This window comes from Varroa jacobsoni, unplaced genomic scaffold (genome assembly GCF_002532875.2).
Source record: "Varroa jacobsoni isolate VJ856 unplaced genomic scaffold, vjacob_1.0 scaffold_330, whole genome shotgun sequence".
NCBI classification, from domain to species: Eukaryota; Metazoa; Arthropoda; class Arachnida; order Mesostigmata; family Varroidae; genus Varroa; species Varroa jacobsoni.
In genome coordinates, this window is record NW_019213232.1 from 18502 (window position 1) to 37978 (window position 19477).

At 45.6% G+C, this 19477-nt stretch overlaps 1 protein-coding gene and 1 long non-coding RNA gene across 4 annotated transcripts; one reads left to right on the plus strand and one right to left on the minus strand.

Annotated features, from left to right (window-relative positions):
- The first annotated feature begins 134 nt into the window (after positions 1–134).
- Positions 135–4284, plus strand: LOC111259422 (uncharacterized). The gene is made up of 2 exons (XR_002679634.2): positions 135–822; positions 4014–4284. It is a non-coding gene; the product is annotated as an uncharacterized LOC111259422 (long non-coding RNA).
- LOC111259418 (uncharacterized) lies at positions 1473–15764 on the minus strand. 3 transcript variants are annotated; one of them, XM_022831419.2, is made up of 9 exons: positions 15329–15764; positions 10363–10731; positions 9955–10196; positions 9147–9636; positions 8507–8903; positions 6819–7934; positions 4633–6643; positions 3995–4216; positions 1473–3744 (listed from the first exon to the last, which is right to left on the minus strand). In XM_022831419.2, the coding sequence occupies exons 2-9, from the start codon at positions 10582–10584 to the stop codon at positions 3417–3419; spliced, it is 5028 nt and encodes a 1675-aa protein (XP_022687154.1). In that variant the 5' UTR covers positions 10585–10731; positions 15329–15764; the 3' UTR covers positions 1473–3416. The 3 variants fall into 3 exon arrangements, with proteins under 3 accessions (XP_022687154.1, XP_022687153.1, XP_086824011.1); XM_022831418.2 differs by having other exon boundaries at positions 4585–6643; positions 15329–15763; XM_086967885.1 differs by lacking the exon at positions 10363–10731 and having other exon boundaries at positions 4585–6643; positions 15329–15763.
- Positions 15765–19477: the final 3713 nt, after the last annotated feature.

A 19477-nucleotide genomic window follows, 5' to 3' on the forward strand; every position in this document is an offset into this window, starting at 1 on the left:
GCGAGCGAACCGAGTGAGTGCCGACCCTTTGACGGCCGATAGATCAGCTGCTGGTCCGGTTTTTCTCTAAACTGGCGCCGCGATCAAGACTCGTCACCGCCGCTGAAGTATCTTCCAATGCCAAACGATTGCACGCCTGCTATAGCTGCCACTGCTACAGCGTGACGACAGCCCGCCGCCCTGCGGCACTGCCAACAACTAGGAGACAGATGCTGCTACAGGGCTCCGCTATGAGGTTATTTCGTCTGCACAATCGCAATTGCTAGACGGCGTGCACTGTGCCGCTCTTGACACACGGATCTTCAACCCTCGTTGCGATTCTTCACGTTACAGCTGAACTTTAGATAGGCAGCGCAGTGATGCTCAGGTCTCTCGCTAGACTCTTTGTGGTCGATTGATGGTACGCGCAGACGAAGAGCAGACAACAAAGCCATATTCACATACTAATCGTCTGGTTGGCCCTCAAAACATTTCGATTAGCCACGGCTTCATGATCTGGGTGCGCGACCGCCACAACTTATTTTTGTTGCATCCAGATTTTGTGGCAGACCTACTTATTTTATTTAAGTTTTTATTCACTCTGTTTATGTAACAGATTCTCAGTGATAATTAGATTTCTAGAATAATAAACAAATTCGCGCAATCACATTAATATCGTTGTCTCCGTTAGCGATGCTTGTAAAGTTTTCGAATCATTGACGGTGCTAAAGACATACAAATCTCTACCTGCAAATCGTTATTTAATACGGTAGAAAAAATAGCGGACATCGCACATCTGACTTCGGCCCAACAGATTTAACGCGCTTAGCCACTAATATTGTGGTGAGTGTATAAATGTTTAGAATACTGCGTTCGAGTTACGTCTCAATTGAATATTTCTAATTCCATATAATATACGGCTTATTACTAGAACTTTCTATTAACGGTCATAAAGTACAAACAATCAAATCTATTCTTACAGTGAGATAAGGTGTATCTTGATTAGTAAATGAAGATTTCGGAGGAGGAAGGTCTTCTACGTTATGCCAGATTTAAATAAAAACACTCTATAGAACCTAGTGATGTTATTCAGCTAGTTTGACTAGAAAAACGACTGCCAGATTCGATGACAATAAAAAAAAAGAACAAATCTACAAACATAGCTATCGTTTGTAGAAAAATCGAAGCTATCGTTTATCTTATCGGAGCTTTACAATAGTTATATATGTGATAACTAATTCTGGTTAGAGTCCCTTTCATAACAGACCGATTGACTAGACGCAAAATGCAGTAAACAAGGCCACTCTCTAGCTAGGCACTGAACTAAGAGAGTATCATAAAATAATCGTGAGAAAAATTACACAAAGGTGATCTACATTTTCGCTGCTAACATGTGGACGAACGGCTAGAACCTTAATCTCGTCAGAGCTACTAGCCTATACATATATATACACGGATAACACAAATTGAGAGAACAGGGCACTTCCTGGCCATTTGCTTCGTCCAATGCTATACGATTCGAAGAGTTTTTATTATGAATTATTTCTACAGTATAGCGAAAGACAGCATCCAATTCACCCAGGACTCAACCAGTCCTAGGTATCGTATCAACGTTAGGTGGTAAAACTAGCACACGTCATTGTGTCCTTTAAAAAAGACCTATACTTTTCCGTCTTTTATTCAATTCTTCTTACTTATTTATTGCCATTAACCATGGCCTTTTATGTACATCATAATATACATGCGCGACAGGGTGACAATGCCGCGCGCCCACAAAATCATCATTGTTATTATCATAGTAATTATCGCATCGTCAGGCTTAGTTTTGCTTTCTATATTACAAACATATGTTACAATATTCACTTTTTCTTTTTTTGCCTGTTTGTAACCTCGGCACGACTTCACCCTTTTTGCATTGTATATATATATATATATATATATATATATATATACTTGGTATAACTTAATTTATGTCAGATCATATTATTATGATAACTAATAATAACTAGTATTATTCGTATTCCCATCCGTCGTTCATCACACGGCTACGTCAATAGTTTGTTTTTTTTTTTGTATATATTAGGGGTTAAGCAACCTGTGAATCCTTTACTAAACCGAACAACAGCTGAACCAAAATCATAAATACGTAATTACATTTATATTATAATATATTCATTGTGAGATAATAATAAGAATAATGTCACCAGACATTTATAACGGGCGCAAGTTTTCGTTCCCGGTCACGCCTTTAAGGACAGCCTAGAGTAGCACGGAAACAATTGACGTATCGAACACATTTGGTTTTTCCTAAAAAAAAAATAGGTACAACGATCTACGAACTAAAAATTAGGTACTCACGTAGAACTTAGTTTTTATGGTATCACTAAGGTGTGTTTAGTTCTATTAATTGCGAGTGTGTAGAACTTCAGCTACTGAATGGCAACTGCGACATTTTGTCAGTAGCATTTTTTTGTATACGGTTTTTTTTATACGCACAACTTTATTCTTAGCACAGACGAGTGCGAAAATCTAAAAGTCAAATAATACGCTGAGCTCGTATACGCTAATGTTTTTGGACGTACGCATTGGTTAATAGCATTGCTTGTCGACTAGAGGTAAAAAACATAGAAACAAAATTCATGCGGGTAGCTCTCTTTGTGGAGGATATTCTTACTTGGCTATTGATTCAAATAAAACCGATTAGCGACGTTGGTGAGGAGTGTCTTTCCTCGTCAGCCATTTTTGCTTGACTGAGCGAATGGGAGATAATCAGTTGGTGGGAGACAGATACACGGTGGAAGATCTTTAGGAAAGTATGGGTTGCGGAGTCATAGTCGCCATTTCTTCAAGAAGGAAGAACGAATCTAAATGTATTTTGCAGTCTCATCCTCAATGTGATAATATGATACATATGTTGCTTTCTGCCGTCGCTTTCTTAGCCTCTGTTATCGGAATCATTATCAGCATCGTTATCATATATGTAATGTATATGCTTAGTTTCGAGTCACAGTAATCATAATACAACAACTACAATCGTGTAGCAATAATAATAGTGAGGTCGTTGTCTGTAAACCTCGGCCATCACAGAATATCGGATTAGCGAACGGTCGCCAGACTACTGTTTCTTCAAAAAACTAACGAAGGCCCAACATTTTCTAATCAAACAGAATCAGATTAGAGGCTTACTTCCTCAATTTCAAGACCACTCAGGTATGGGTTAAAAATTTCTATCGGATGTCAAAACAGCAGCATATTACAGTCAGCCTTCAATTCACGGGTACTCACTTCGCTGGCCTCAAAATCTTTTGGCTGATATGACCAAATCATTCTGCACAGCAAAATCTTTACGCGATTAGAATGGTTCTCCCAACGGAATAGCCTGACAACTTTCGACCATGACACCTGACTGAACTCTGATATCAGCGTATAGGGAGCCGTTAGTGTACGTTCAAGCTTCCGGTTAAGGCGTTATTAAGAGCTGTTGGCGGTTGCACCCCTTGAACGCCGACCTCTTCCCATCGGTGCACATCCATATCACCCAGATCGCCGAATGTTGGAGACGTATTGGGCAGGTTGGGAACTTCAAGGGCACGTCGTTTAATTAACTCAAACAAAGGATGACTTTCGCGACTCCCATCATCGCATTCTGATCCAATTTCTTCTGCAGGCAACGGGCGCTTGCGTGTTGTGGATGACGTCTGTACTATCGTGTATTGTGGACGAGCCTTGAGAATGTAATCGTGAACCTGCAGTGGGACCGGTACCCTGCAAAAGTCACCAGGACCTTAATTAATAGTCTAATGCATGACAATCTAAGTAGTCAGGAGAGACTAAGGGCTAGTTCTGCGCACATGATAATAACAAGAATTCTGCATGCGCTGCTTTTTTAGTAGGAAGAATACTAGGATATAAAATGCATAAACATGTTGGAATAAGAACGTGTGGGCTCCATACATACGTAGTATTAATTTTGTCGTCCGAATAGAAAAGTGCGTTTTGTAATGTAATGTCATACCTATCTGGGATGAGACCAGCAAGATGAAACAGGTGCTCCATGACATCTGGGGAGCGATGTGTGTAGAGAACGAGCTCCATCGAGCCTTCAGATAGAGGAGGTCGTGGTGAACATGTGCTGATTACTTCACATACGCGACGGACAAATGGAATCGTTAGAGGTCGATAAAAGAAGTCTGGGACGGCGGCAGCGTTACAGGGAGAAACGATCGTCTTCGATTCTCTGTAAGAAAACAGAGTCGTATTAATTATTCTTTCCAAAATAAACAACCAATGTCATACCAACGAAAATGATAGTTTTACTCTAAGTGTAGCATAAATGAGGCAGAATTATAATCGCATGGCCAAAAATACAGAGAAAACCTGAACGGAACAGCGTCACAGTCATTCGCTAGGCTTGTTACGATAGAATCGTGTCATAGAATTGATGTTTTAGCACCAATATCTCTTCTAGGAGCACATCTTTTTCATGCTTTTTCGTCGTCCAGACCCTAAAATTCTTTGCATCCAAATACAAAAATATTGCACAATTTCAATGCTTAAAAGTATATATATATATATATATATATATATATATATATATAGTCGCACCTGTATGATGAACTGAAAACTTGGGTGATGGGTACGTAAGGAACTAACGATTTGCACATATTGTATCCAAACGATCCAGGGAATCCATATGGATTTTCAATGGGTTCGGGGAAGACCATGGTAGGCAGTAGATCGACAACCATTTCAATTTCGTCCAGGACAGCAGATTTTACCGGCTCAGCATTTAGGTTGTCACTGGAGGCGCTGCATTCGTCAAGTTCCATCGCTGTTTCCGTTGAGTTGACCACATCGTCGGATTCGGGCTCAGGCTCAAATGCACTTAGCGGTTGGTCTTCCCCGCTCAACGATATCTCAAGATTCTCCTCCGACAGCAGGACAGACGTCTCCTGAACATTACTGCCACTGTCAGATCGTTCACTCTCTATTAACCTGCTAACTTTCTCGATGACATCGATAAGACTTGACGAGACCTCTAACATTGTGACATCGTTAATTTTGTGATCATTCTCGTTAGCATTTGGATATGATTCGAGCAAATCCATTTTTATCTCCTTCTTTGGTGCATGTTCACCGTTAGCGGTAGGATTATCACTAACTTCGTTGCATTCGATGGCCTTAATGTCAGGCTTACATGGTGTCTTGATGTTATTAGAATCCTCTTCTTTCAGCGCTTTTGAAGCTTCCAGTGCGTCGGGTAGTTCGCGTTTTACTTCAGTAACTCTCTTGCTGTCAATTTCTACTACTTGCAACTTCTGATTCCGTGAATTATCCAAGTTTTTCCTTATCACTAACGGTACACCAGATTTTGCATCGATCACTTGTTCACTATTGTCATCGTTTGCATCTAGTTCAATTCTTAGAGAATCCTCATCTCGCTTTGGTAGCTCACCCCTCACTAATTCCTTCAAGTTCATCTGTTCTCGCTGTTGCACACACGAATCATCATCATCGTCATTTTGTCCAGATGTAAAGGGCTCCTTATCTGTGACCTGTTCTGGCAGAGCAAGAGGACTCACTGATGCCGGTGTTGCCGAGGCGGGCGGTTCTAGAAAATATTTTTCTACCGCACTTTCTAACTGAAGCACCCGCTCGATCTGGTTTGGAGCTACAACAATGGTAAGTTTGCGCACGATAGCAAGTATTTTCTCCAACACCGGCCTTTTGAAAAGACAGACTTCGGCTAGACGATAGCGAGTTCGTTCGCTACACGTTTCCAAAGCCCAGAAAAAGCGGCTAAGATTGGTAATACACACTTCGATTGTCTCCTGTACATTAGACTCTTTGACATTTATCGTTGCTTCAACAAGGGTTGGCTTCGTGTTTTGAGCGCCGACATTGGAAAGAATATTGCTAATGCTGAATTTCATTTCGGTACCGGAAGCCGAATGTCGTCTCGTCGTTTGGGTAGTCGCTTGCAGCGAGCAACTCGTACTTAATGCACTAAAGCTTTGGGAGCGTTCTGTAGCGGATATGGATGCCGCAGATGAGGAAGACGTGAAGGCTAGCAGATTCGCAGGTGAGGCACACTCGACCGCCGCCACGGGGAATTCCATACGGAACACATCAGCATTGATATCCCCGCTAGGACTATTCCCCAGTCGCATTGAATCTAAAAGCAGCTCGGAGTCCGACTGCGATCGGCAAGCACCATTTGAATAGTCAGCGTTGCGCGATGAAGTATCATCTGTTTCGTCACCGGCTTTGTCATCAACTATTGCCTTTAGAACAGCCTCTAGAGTAGAGGACATCACGAAATCTGGCGGGGGCAGCTTGATCAGCGGTGCAGGAGGGGACACTTGGCGTCGCATTCTCCATATTCGGTTTTGAGGCTGCTTCACAATGACAGTTTGTTTGCTTAACTGGAAGTTCGTTTCTAGAAATTTATCCTGCTTTGATCTAGACGACTCTCGGACATCTCCACCGTGTGACCTGTGCTTTTGAGCCTTCTGACGCTCTTTTAACTGATTGGCTTGGCGTCTAGCGAACGACACGGTAAATGGTACTGTCAATGGACTCGGGATGCGGAGTTGAGATTCCCATAAAAGCGCAGCGCTGCCCCAGCCGAAGTTTTGCGTACCCAGGAGATCCGTTGCTTGCTCTGAAAGTTGCCACACAAAAATAGGTCTTAGCATCTTTTGAATTATTAGAAAAGTCGTTGCTCAGCGAATGACGCATTTCTAACATCTACAGTCCGAAGTACTACATATTGTTGTTATGATGACGGAATCAAAACATTAGAAGCTGCAGCATTCAGCATAAGCAAGTGCACCTACCTGATACGAAGGCAGCGTTATTGATAACGGCCTGCGACGAGTTTCCTTTTTTGGTCTTGGCCTTTTTCGCCTTCTTCTCATCAGCTGCTAGAGAATGTTTTCTTTCCTCATCACTCTTTCGCTTCTTACGGCCACTATCTACGGCTGACCCCCGGGTATCGCGAGTCGATGTCGGCGGCGATGGACTTTTCCGTGTCACCGGACCACAGGATGCGGGAGCTACTATTGGCTTAATTTTAATTGACGTGACGGCAGGATACTCTGGTTCTAAGCTCTTTGGCGTGGTGCTGCTTTTCTCGAACGTCGTGTGACGGTTGTCTCGTAATGGGGGTGAAGTAATCGTGAGCGTTTCGCTGGTGGTTGGGCTGGTATTTAGCTTAATTTTTAATACGGTCGGTGGTTTTCCGGCCACGGTTGAGGCAGAAGCTGTTGTTGGCGATAATACTACAGAAGGTACAATATGGCCAGATTTATGAGTGCCTCCATGGTGTGAGTGTCCATGGTGATGATGGTGCGTTGAAGAACCAGTTGACGAACTCGTAGACGTACACGGTGAATTTTTATGGTTGTTTTTGTGTCCTTGGTTAGTTTTGTGATGGCCGACAGGTGACGACTGCTGTATAGCTGGGCTCAATATCTGCTTGCCCGCTGCTGTTTTGTCTTTTTCTACTGACAACGATGATTGCGGTGATGAGGAAGAGGATGCTGACGATGATGCTGTCGATGATGATGATGATGATGATGATGAGGGTGGCGATGATGATGACGACGACGACGACGATGTAACCTTGCTACCTACATTGCTATGCTGATTTCTTCCTACAGTAGTCTGTTGCATCTGGTAAGATTTCTGTGGAACCGTTGCGTCCACAGACACTTGTGAAGAGGTCACCTTGAGAGTTTGAGGTCGCGAAACAATCGCTTGATTCTTCTTCTGTTGGCTAACTGTCGACGCGCTAACTCCGTTAGCGGATTTTATCTGGACTTGGCCTGAGGATAGGGATGGAGAGTTTGCGATTAGGGCTTTGGAATGTTTTGTCGAATTTTGAGATGACACACATTGTACGTGACGACCTAGATTAGGCAACGAAGATATGTTCTTATCGGTCGCGTTACCTGTAAACGATTTCAAGCATAAAAAGAGCGTGAGTTAGGTCGAAAGGGTAAAACTTAATTTTAAAGTATTATTCTGAGAATAGCAAATTGACAGTTCCTACATGACAATAACAATTTCGGTTTTCCAGGCGTTGATGAGAGAAAGGCTAGGTGTATGTATTTTGTGTGTTCTCACCTTAGAACCTACCTATCCATTTATATAGAGATGGAACTCTATTTCTAAATGTTATTTAATTTTTATCGACTATAAAAATTGCAGCAGATTTGACCGAACAGTACGATGCAGTTGTACCGGGTAATTTTTGTACTGGTTTTCAGGTAAAGCCTAATGTGGCGTCTGAAATGAGAAGTGGTTTTGCTTTCTGTTGTTAGTGAACATTGTTACTTATGAAACTAATTTGAGGTATGTTAGTGTTATAGAGCGAGAAATGCAGTTTTTTTTTTTCCAAAAGCACATTGTATATCTGTGTCTTAAGGCAACTAATGCATATAGCAGTAATGTCGTTACAACGCCTGGATCTTCTTTCGTCGATCAGACCGCAAGAAAATACGTATCTATGAGATGATTGTACCATTGATGAGCGATTGATGTTGCAGTTGCTGTTGTTTGTTACTGGTTTGGTTTACATGACTACTATGGTTGCCGACAGAGGTATTTTGTTGTTGAGATGTTGTAAGCGTTCGGTCGATTGTTGTAGAAACGTTCGAATCCCAATTATCGGCCTCTTCTTCTTCCGTTGAATCACCTGTCGTTTCATGGTTACAATTTTCCAGTACGCCCGGGCCAAGCGCTAATGACTTGAGCTGCGGAAGTTGCCCAACCTGACCAGGGGCAATCATCGTAGCGACACCCCCCGCCCGCGAGTACGTTTTGCTCTTACTGGTATTAGAGCTGGTGCCGCCCTTTGTAGTGCTAACGTTGCCATTGAGCAATGCACCCCGAGCCATGTCTATACTCTTCGTGTCAACCTGCAGACGTTAACGGCAAATCGATATATTAGTATAGGTACGCGTGTAACAGATAAGAACACTAAGCGTTTGCAAAACTACTAATAAGTAACTACGTATAGTTAACTTGAATTATAAGCAGAAACTAATATGACCGAATTGCTCATCGAAGTAACTTCAAAGTCACGCATTGTGGATGTACGCGTCGTGTCGCTTTTTCTCACAAATAATGATACTAATGGGCATCTAGTTAGTAAGTTTTACCTTATATTTTCCATATTGCACATTACTGCCTGACGACAATATTCCGCCATTGGCTATGAAGACATGCTTCCCGTTCACGTTCTGCTGCCGTGGCGGCTGCTGCTGTTTTAAATTCGAATTGCTTTTACTTTTAGCTGGTTCGAGTGGCGCCAGTGGCTCGTATAGTGCCTTAGCCTTACTACCCAGAGACGGATCAAATTCGACAAATCTAAAACTCAGCTTAAGCGGTCCTTCAAATTTGTAGTCAGCTATATAGCAGACGTCAATGAGGGTGAGGTCTGGATCAAGCAGCAGTCGATCCTTGTCTTTGTCCTCATTGCTATCTTTAGAATCCTTTGTGACGCCTTTATTTAGGTACGCTAACTTTGGCTTGTTGACGTTTACCTTCTCTAGATGGAGGTGTATAGCCAACGAAGCAGGGGGAGAGAACTTATTCCGCACAAATTTGATTATTACCCAAACCGGTACATTAGCTCGGCAATTCAAATACCTGAAATGTAGACATAAAAACATGAATCTATTACCACCTAAAGCAATTTTTATGCGCTTTTCCTTATATCGAAGTTATTTCAATAGGATGCTGATAATGCGCCGACCATGTGAGATTGCGTCCTACAGCTCCACACCAATGGCGGTAATTTAGGTTAAAGCTAGACAGCTAATTATGTCTAAAATAGTCACGTCTAGTCCCAGTATTGATTTTGGTTGAAATTATTGATGGACAATCAATAATAGACCGAGTGCAGTGCATATCTTACCCATAGAGAACATCAATAAATGTTTTATGCTGGTACCTAGCTTCACTTACATGTTAAGAAACTTCGGTCCTCCAGCCTGTTCTTGTCGATGCTCGAGTACAAGTGATATACAATCCTGTTCCGTGAAGATTTGCCGGAGAGCAACACTTGTGACCTTCCGAACTTCTTTATCCTTTATGGCGTCTGGCGAATCTTCGTTTTGCTCGTAGAAATCCCATCGACGACGCATCTCGTTCGCAAACAGGCCAGGAACTGTTTTGTATACGATCGACTGTAGGGTATTGTCGGCCACCTACGCAAAAGGGGCAATGCAACGCTTGATTATTAGTAGTTAAAAGGAGGCATAATGAAAACAAATACTTTTATTTGTACTACTGAAGTTGTTGCAAATTTTAATTATAGAGCTATTTTTAATTTCAAATCGAATATTGTTGAATCTGTTTGTTACTAGTACACACCATGTGCAAATCCATCCGACTGCGGAAGACTCGCTGTTGACAGGTGGGACAAGCGCTGCTCGTGTCCAGATGTCTGTGGATGCAGCTTTTACAGAAAGAGTGCATACATCGGATGAGAGTCATGGCGTTCACGAGGTAGCCTTTGCAGAGTGCGCACGTTAGGCTTGGGTTAATCGAGGCCAAACTAGGCCGGTAACCCCCGTCAGTGCATGCCTTCGACATCCTGATTTCGGCCTGGTTTTGGCAGGGATGCGCGCCTTGGTTGAGCGCCCCACAACCAACTGACAAACCGATCAGCCAAATTCTTGCCCTTGTCTTGCTACCTGAACGGCAGCTTCTCTATCCGGAGTCCATCAGGCCGGCCACTGGCTGTAAAACAGGAACAACGTTCATGTTAATTGATGCCTGCTGGATAATTTCAAGCAGCTATTTAAATGGTAGCAGGCAGTATGACTATAGCTTCAATGACATACATAGACGCTAGCTGAGACTAGTCAAATCGCCTGACGTGTACGCACGTTTTATGTACATTGTTACAGCTGTACCGCAGTGTACTGATCACTCTGCCGTGGTGATATATATGCTAGGATCTGCATAATCAGCTACTGGGCATGATTAGCGTCCGATGGCGGCGAAAACGACGGCTCAGTTCTACTTTGTTAAGCCTAAGATTCTACCCTATCGAAATCAAACCTCGATTGAGAGATCCTTTAACAGAGATTATGTACGTCTCCAACACGTGGGCCCCATAATACCAGTCATATGTAAAAACAAAGGAAGCAACGACGCTTGTGGTCTTCTACGGAGGCTATTGTCTCGTCTTCCGAGCCATTCATTTTTCGGTGTTGAGGAGGCGCTAGATTGGTCTGGGATGACCTTGCGTTTTGCGCGCTTGAGTACCTTACTTTTGTCGAGTAGCCAAGCGGACGGCCCCACTCGTGCCTGATGCCTATCCGTCTCTGCGGTATGTGTCCTTTAGGTTCGACGTTCTTTTCCACCACCATTTCTGTTCGTGCGGGCGCTCATTCCTTTCCTTTCCTTCCCAATTTCTTCCTTCCTCAATGGCCAAGTGCTGCTGCTGCCCATTTTACCCCATCCTGTGCTAACGCTCAGTCAGCTAGCTCTTCAATACACATACAACATCTGACCCCATCTCACCTCACAGCTCCCAAAGTGCACCGAGCACCGAAAGATCCTACCAGCGAGCCAGCCCACAAGCCACCCAGCCAGGGAAAAAAGTGAGTAAGCGGACGGTCCATGCCAAACTTACACGCAACTCCCTGCCGCTGGAGGAATAGAGGCAGCTCTTGCCCATCCATATATAAGCTGGTAGACAACAACAACGACGCCCCGACCACCCCCCTTCCGCCTGCTGAGTTGATGCTGCTCGTGACGCAGTATTGGCCCCCACGCCAGTCGTGGCAGCCCACTCCCTGACGGGACGATAGCGGCGCCTATGGTAGTAGTCGCAGTCCTGCTGCTGATGGGGAAGCAGTAGTGTTAGCAGTAGCGGTAGTAGCGGCTGTACAGCTGCTGCTGTTGCTGTTATTGGCGCAGCGTGAGGGGTGTCTATGTCAGCAAGCGAGTAAGAGAGGATAGAGGGGGAACGAGATGCGCGATGTGGTGGCATCAACTGGGGCTCACGCTGGGGTTAGGGAGCGGTGGGAGGGAAGATGACGGTGCCTCAAGTCCAGTAGCAGAAGTTATATGCTGCGGAAGAAGGCACCATCGCCATCAGTAGACGCCCTCATCCCTTGAATGATGTCTCCGGCTGGGGAGATCCCTAGTGCCGCACACTATCTGCCTCTGGGGTCCCTCCTAGATTTGCCCATCCTTTTTCCCTTCCTTCTACTTGCTCTGCGTGCTGCGCTGGCTGCTGCTTACTGAAGCTCGACTGATGCTTCCACTAGGGGCGCAAGTAACAGTGACAGAAAAAGAAGACAATCAGGCAGGGGTAGTAGCAGCTGCAAGCTAGCGAATAGCAGCAAGTTGAAGGAAGACGGTCCGATAGTCGTCTGATGACAGTCGGATGATCGCCGTCAAGAATTGTGACCGTGGTGTGGCGCTGACCACAGTAGCCGCTGTTGCTGGTTAGAAGGGGAAAAGAGCAACGCTAGAGGGGGCCACTATGGAAAGAAAGAAGTCGGCGTGCTGCTGAAATATTCTTTATAGCGGTGTCCAGAAAGAACTGCATTTTCCAAACGGTCTACAGTTTACCGTAACAATTATTGAATAACTATGTATTTCTCGAAAGCATTACTATTATGCTATTGTAGCATGCTATACAAATCTAAAGAGTTCTCTGTAGTTAAAAGCAGAGCAAAGTCTTCTCGTGAAGTTGCACCGTCAATAGTGAGTCCCTTATTTGAAAATACAAACTAGAAACTGTTGCCCATGGAAGCTTGCTGTCATGGCCTCTACTTGCCAATGTCTCGACCTATTTTTGACTTCTGCTTGCGACTATGTTGATAACGGATGTGAGTCTATAGCGAGCGGTTGTCTGCTATGCATATTGCTACAGGTTTACGTTCATTTTAGCGTCATCGTCGTTGGCGTTGGTTATTGCTCTTTTGATTGTTATTCTACGACTATCGCTTGCATAATCAGTGTTGTTGTTACTGAAGTTTTTCACGTTGCCTTGCCCAAATGACGAATCTCGTTGACATTTGGTAGACCTGAAAACAGATCTGGGCAAGAGGTTGCAGCTACTGCTGTCGTCACAGCTCCAGAAGGGTTCACAGAAGCGACCAGAGAGCGAAGGAGAGAGAGCGAGCGAGCGATCGAACGGTAGAAAAGTCAGTTCGTTAAAAACAGCCTGAGTGCGACATCTTAGTCAGAGGATCTCCGTGTATACTTGCCGTCCTTCTCTATTTTGCTCGTTTCGCTTGTCGTCTGTCGACTACACGATTCGATCAGTTTCAACTCTGCATGTAAAATAGCTATAGTTGATGCTTGCGATTGCGGTTGGAAGCGATCGGACAATCAAACTGCGGCGCCAGCAGCAACAATGTCGACACCGGCCGCTCGACAACGATCGCTAGAACCAACTAACTAACCGGACGCGGCTGTATGAATCTCTCGGCCGTTTTTATAGCGGTTGTACAGCGTTTATGCTGATTAGAGCGGTAATCAATCTCTGCACAGTTCATGCTAGCATGCACACAGAAACAATTGCATGTAGTACAAGTAGAACTACCGTTAGCCCTCGTGGCAGCGACGGCGGTGATGCTGTCGCAAGTTATTTTAGCTGGACTAGTGTTGGCTGTGCTATTGTAAGCACATGTCTGTCCATCCGTGTGCGTATGAAATGTTTGCTCATATGCCTGTCGTCTGTGGTTCTGTATTTCTGTTTGAGATGATAGAACGCCGTTGCGCGACGTCGAAACAGTAATTGCCATGCCGTTGATACACGGACTTCGATATAGCTCAATGACAGGGGCAGACAAGCGTACGCAGGGGCAGATTATGATCACAGGCGAGTATGCCGAGAATCGGACTACTAGTCGATGACAACATACCCGTCTACCTGCAGGTAGACGTGTTCCTATAATAGCTAGTGTACAACTAAAGATGCTGCGGCATACACACTGATGTTGTCTCCATAGAACTGTTAGTTTCGATTTGAACTTATCCCTAGGCGTTGCTGTTGCAATAGAACTCGCAGCATTACGGCTACAGCTGAAATCAACGGCGGCAGCAGTAGCCTTATGTAGTGCATAAGCGAAATGAAGTTTGTCTCTGGCTGTCTACCGGTTTGTCCGATTGAACCATTTGTTTCTGTTACTGGTGCAAGCGGCAGGCAGCGAAACTACGGGAAAGGAAGAGGGGCAGACAGAAATAAAAATACAGTGAGAAGGAGATCAGCTGATTGCCCCTCGAAAGCTCTGCCGCCGCCGCCACCGCCACTGCTGCTGCTGCAATTGCTGTCGGTGCCGCCAGCACCGCCGAGACTTTGCACAACATTAAAATCTGTAACGCTATTCCTGTCTAAATAACGTCGTGGCTGTGTGACATAATGGCTTGACGTTTCTTGCGCAAAAAAATATTGGTACAGATGAAGTCGTTCTTGATACGAGACGACATGTAATACTGCAGGCAACGAAGCTGTTCTTCATGCAGTCGAACCAGCCGTTTGCCCCAAACAACACTCACACGCACACGGAGAGAAATGGATCGCAATGGCCGATAGCACACAAATAGTAACCGAAGTGCCGTGTGTTGTGTAAAGCTCTCTTTGACAATACTAGAAATAATAATAATGTAGAAGCGGTCCAGCATCATCGTCATCACACTATTGTGTGACGATCTAGATAGGGTTTGAAGACAACTTGAGTTTATTGTATCGCGTCGGAGAATTCGCAGTTAAGCGATAGCTCTACCAGCCCCAACATTGAAGAAACAGCAACGGTCCCCACCTATCGTACAGCGTGGTGGTATCATCTAAGCAGCCTCAACACCGTCGAGTAGTACTGCGTAGACCGCTGGTTAACCGGCGGACTGACCCAGCTGCTGCTGGTGCTGCTACAGTAGCCGGTAAGAAAGCGAATCAGGAGCAGTAGCAGCTGAAGCCTTAGTCGCTCAACTAGTCAGCCGACATCGACAGAGACCGAACGACCCATGGAGGCACCACACGACGGCGTTAAAGGGGGTGGCGAGAACAATAAACCACCAAACTGGCTACGATGTGTATTCGATGAAAAACGGACACATATCGACGACATACTTGTCAGCAGATTGGTGCACAACAGACGACACGACTGGTGTGGCGTGTATACGCAACGTAAATCCGATATTTTGCGACGGAAAAGCGCGAATCACTTCACTGTCCGAGGCCGTCGTCGTCCGGCCGACATATTGGATTCCTGCCTCCGCACCCTCTTTGGAGCACCCCGTTTACATCTGCGAGTCACTACAATTCTGCGTCGAATATTTGCTGTGTTCTAGAGCAAATTCAACGCGTACAAACCTTTACGAAGCCAGCAAGCGATCCGGCGATGAGTATCCAGGTGAAGTTTCTAGCGGACAGCCATTATGGTGACGTTTCGGCGAAATACGGACGAACACAGACACACAAAAACTGACAGCGCTGCACTCTACCCTAATCGACGTATTATCCCGTTTAGGTACTCGCACTCACTGAATCCTCTGTTTCCGTCGCACTAAGTAAATCCATGATCGGCTATAGCTTGTCCGAATCTGTACGCCAGCGTCCTCGGGGGCTGTGCGGTGGCGCAAAAAGCGCTCTCGACAGCCACCAACGTCGACGCAGTGGTGGACAAACACCACAACACGGCGACGACGACGACAGCCCTCTGCTGCTCGATCGATCGTTCGTTCGTTCGCTCGCTCGCTCGGGCTGTGCGGCTACTATACCACTGCTACTATCGCCGACAGCAGCCACCGCCAGTCTGTGCTGCCACCCTTCCCGTGCTGCTGCTGCTGCTGCTGCTGCTGCTGTTGCTGCTGCTGCTACTGCTGTGTGTATGCTGGGTCTCTTGTGCCAGACAGACGACGATTTGACTTTGCCCTAGCTTTCAGCTCGGCCACCAGCAGCTCGCCTGCTGCTGCTGCTACTGCTGTTGCTGCTGCTGCTGCTGCCACTGCTGCGGCTCACAACAGCAGTAGAAGCTGGTAGCAGTTGCTAGCGCTCCCCTGTCGGCCGACAAGGCGCTAGCTAGCGAGAGCAGCCAAGCGGAAGCCTATGGAACAGCAGCGCTCACCCCGTCAAAGCGGCCATAGGAGCACCGATGAGCAGCGGTAACAGCAGCAGTACCGCCATCGTTATCGTCGTCGTCGCCATCGTCGTCGTCATCGTCGTCGTCGTCATCGTCGCCGCTGCTGCCGCCGCCGCCGCCGCTCAAACCATCCGCTGGCGGCGCTCGTGATTTTAACTCCCCAGATGGCGCTAGCGATCGGCATCCCGCCCAAGGGAGGGTGGAGCCTCATAATCAAGTTGGCCGTTCCGCCACTCGCCCGCTTCGCTGCGCTCAATGATCACCAACCAAACGCGGTCAAATGTGGAAGAAGGCAGAGTCTAGGCGAGCCGCTATACTATCTAGATGCCGGCTACACGATACATGACCAGACAGCGATCCTGGCTGGCTGGCTGGCCGTCCAACTGGCCTCCCTGCAGCCGACAACGAAGGCGACTGCTACCGCCACGACGATGGATCGACGCATGGAAGGGCGAACGAGTGAAGCGGAACCCGACAAAGCCGACCCATCCCAATACAGCCAACCAGTCAACGACACAGACCCACACAAACACCTACGGCTCGCACACACTCGCACGCGCATAGATGGGTAGAGATGACCCAATCGTAGCCATGTTGTAGGCAGGCAGGCAAGCAGGCAGGCAGCAAACCGCCAGGCAAAAAGGAAACAAAGAAGGACGCACGCAACAACGGACGAAGCGGACGCACAGGAGGCGAAAGTGCGCTGACTGACACTGACTAACTGGCAGCTTCTGGTGGTCTTCCCCGCTGCTGCTGGTATCTGCGCCGCTGCTAAGTCGGTCGCGGTAGCGGTCGTGGTGGGTTGTTGTTGGGTCGTGCTGAGCTGTCTCTAATGCCCACGTTGTTCGCCTCGTCTCCGGCTGTGATAAAAGCGATTTTGATGCAATGAAGGGCGACTGGTAGGCTCGCTTTTTTGTCGAGTAATAGTAGCGCGGTTCTGTCACACAGAAGACAAGGCAGGGAATGGCAGGACGCTAGCGATACGCGGCGTGAGCCCGATGGCCGCACCACTACATCGAACTACTCTCGCTGGGAGAAATCGAAACAACTTAGCCAGGCCCCGTTCAATGAGTCTTGCGGTTGCATAAGTAGCTATAGGGGTGACGGGGGTCGCAAAGGAGAGCGACTAATGCATTACGCGGAGAAACTGAAAAGGGACGATTAGCAAAAATGATCATTTTGAGCACTAGGGGGCGTTAACATAGTCGCGACTGGCCAAAATAAAAAATAATACAAGCAATATTTCTTTGAATCATTTGTACATAAAGTCAATGTGCTATTGCATCAAGTGCTTTTGTACATTCTCACGCAGAAGAGATGTTGCGCCCTTGTTCATCATGTTGTTAATGCTTGGCCTTTTGTACTATAAAAGCCTAGGCTAGTTATAGGCGTCCACCAAGAAAGTTTGAAGACATTCACGGCACTGCGAACTTACTCGCATAAGGCTGATCGCGTTAACGTTCAGGGACTGCTGCAGGTTTGGTGTAGTTTATGAATTACCGTTTCACGAGCACGCACATAGAACGTTAATTATTTGTTACAGTTTGTTCCCTCAGTTGAAGCGGAACCTGCAAATAGAGCAGTTATGACTAGTTCAACTTTACCTTTAGCGTACATCTAGGTCAGCTGCAAATAAATATTGACTCGTCGCGCGCTCTATGTTCATTCACGGAATCCTTGAATAAAGGAGAACTACTTGGTTTTCAATAACAAAACGACCTCGTTAGCTCCTGGAACGCTATGCTAACATTTGCTATTTTAGGAAATCACTGTTATACATTTTGCCGAGAAAGCAGATCAAAGCGACTTAAGTCTTCGGAGTTTTTGGGTCCAAAACAAGTTGACTGGGCTTCTGGAGGGGAAGCGTTGCCCACCAACAAACAACGTTTGTTACATAAAGCCGATTTACACGTCCCACACCTTTGTCAGGTGTATATGATGTCTCTTCAAAGAGTTTTTTGGCACGTAGCACAAAGGAGCACAGATATCTAGTGGACGCGTGGACGGCAAGCTGACTCTAAAAAGCCTGCGCTCGGCGATCTCAAATAAGCCAAGCAAGGAAAACACTACAAAACATATTTCTGCGCGAGAATTTTGGGAGAGATCATCATCATCAATTCATGTTCGAGTGCCTCTTTACGTGTGAAAATAGAAAATTGAGTCGGACCTGATGGAACTCAATTTGACCTGAATTTTAGTCCTAGATTAGGTGCGGGACACAAATGGTTCCACAATATGTCGAGCCCCTTAGCCGCAGAAAGGACACACACATTTCTCTCGCATTGCAAACCTGTTGGTTACTTCGATCATGGCGACTGGCAATGTATTGCTAATTAGTCTACGGATTATTTCAGATGTATGGAGGTTGGTTATGATCGACTAACAACTCGGCTTAAGAGGGCAGAAGTGTTAGCACGCACTATTGCCAGTATTATGAGCTATCACTTTACTGAACATAGGGTATCTTGGTCACGTCGGAACTGACCATTTCTGGTCGTACTGTAGCCTAGCTTGAAAAACAACGCTTGTTGTTACCGATACCGTTTCTACTACATGTTTAAACGTAGCTATTGGCTTTCCAATCTATTCAACACCTACTAATGGCCTAGATTTAGGAGCCGCTATATACTCGAAGCTTATACATACATATAGGGCACGAGCAAATGTCCAAGAACTTCTGAATAGGTTTTTAGACCTCAATACTATTTTGGGAAGTTGTGGAATGCACGACGAGTCCGGTTTTGTAACCACGAAACTTCCTGCATGTGTATAACTCTCTAACTATTCGCGTATTTATAGGGTAGCGTTGTTCTCACGTAAGAGACATTTCTCTCTTCCAGACCTCAAGCCTTTGGCGGTCTGACGTTTCAGAAGGCAGATACTTCCTTGTAAGGAAGATCTTCAAAAGAAACTCTTTTCCACATATATCCGAAATCGAAGAGAAGCTGAAAAGATGCCTTACGACAAGTTGGCTCTATGATGCTCGCTCGTTATCGCTTGAGAAACTACCGAGACAATTGGCAACGTGTAACGCCCGACAAGCGGCCATTGTCAATGACGTGCATAATGAACAGTTTAGAGCTATGCTAAAGCACGAAATAATAAAAAAAAAAAAAAAGCAACGGAACGTAAATATTAATTTTCAGTTTTACATAATTGATACAATTCGAACACGATATCTCAAGGGCAAGTGAGTATATTGCTTGACTACTTAGGTTGACGCCTATGCTTCGAGATGTCCTCTCCTAAATTTTACTTTTTTTGTACCATCCAGATTGTCCATTTAGATTTAAATTGCACCGTGTAGAGTGTCTGAATGAGCTAGCCGCAAAATGGAGTGGCCTTTTTCACAAACAGCGGGTTGCATCCATTAAACAGGT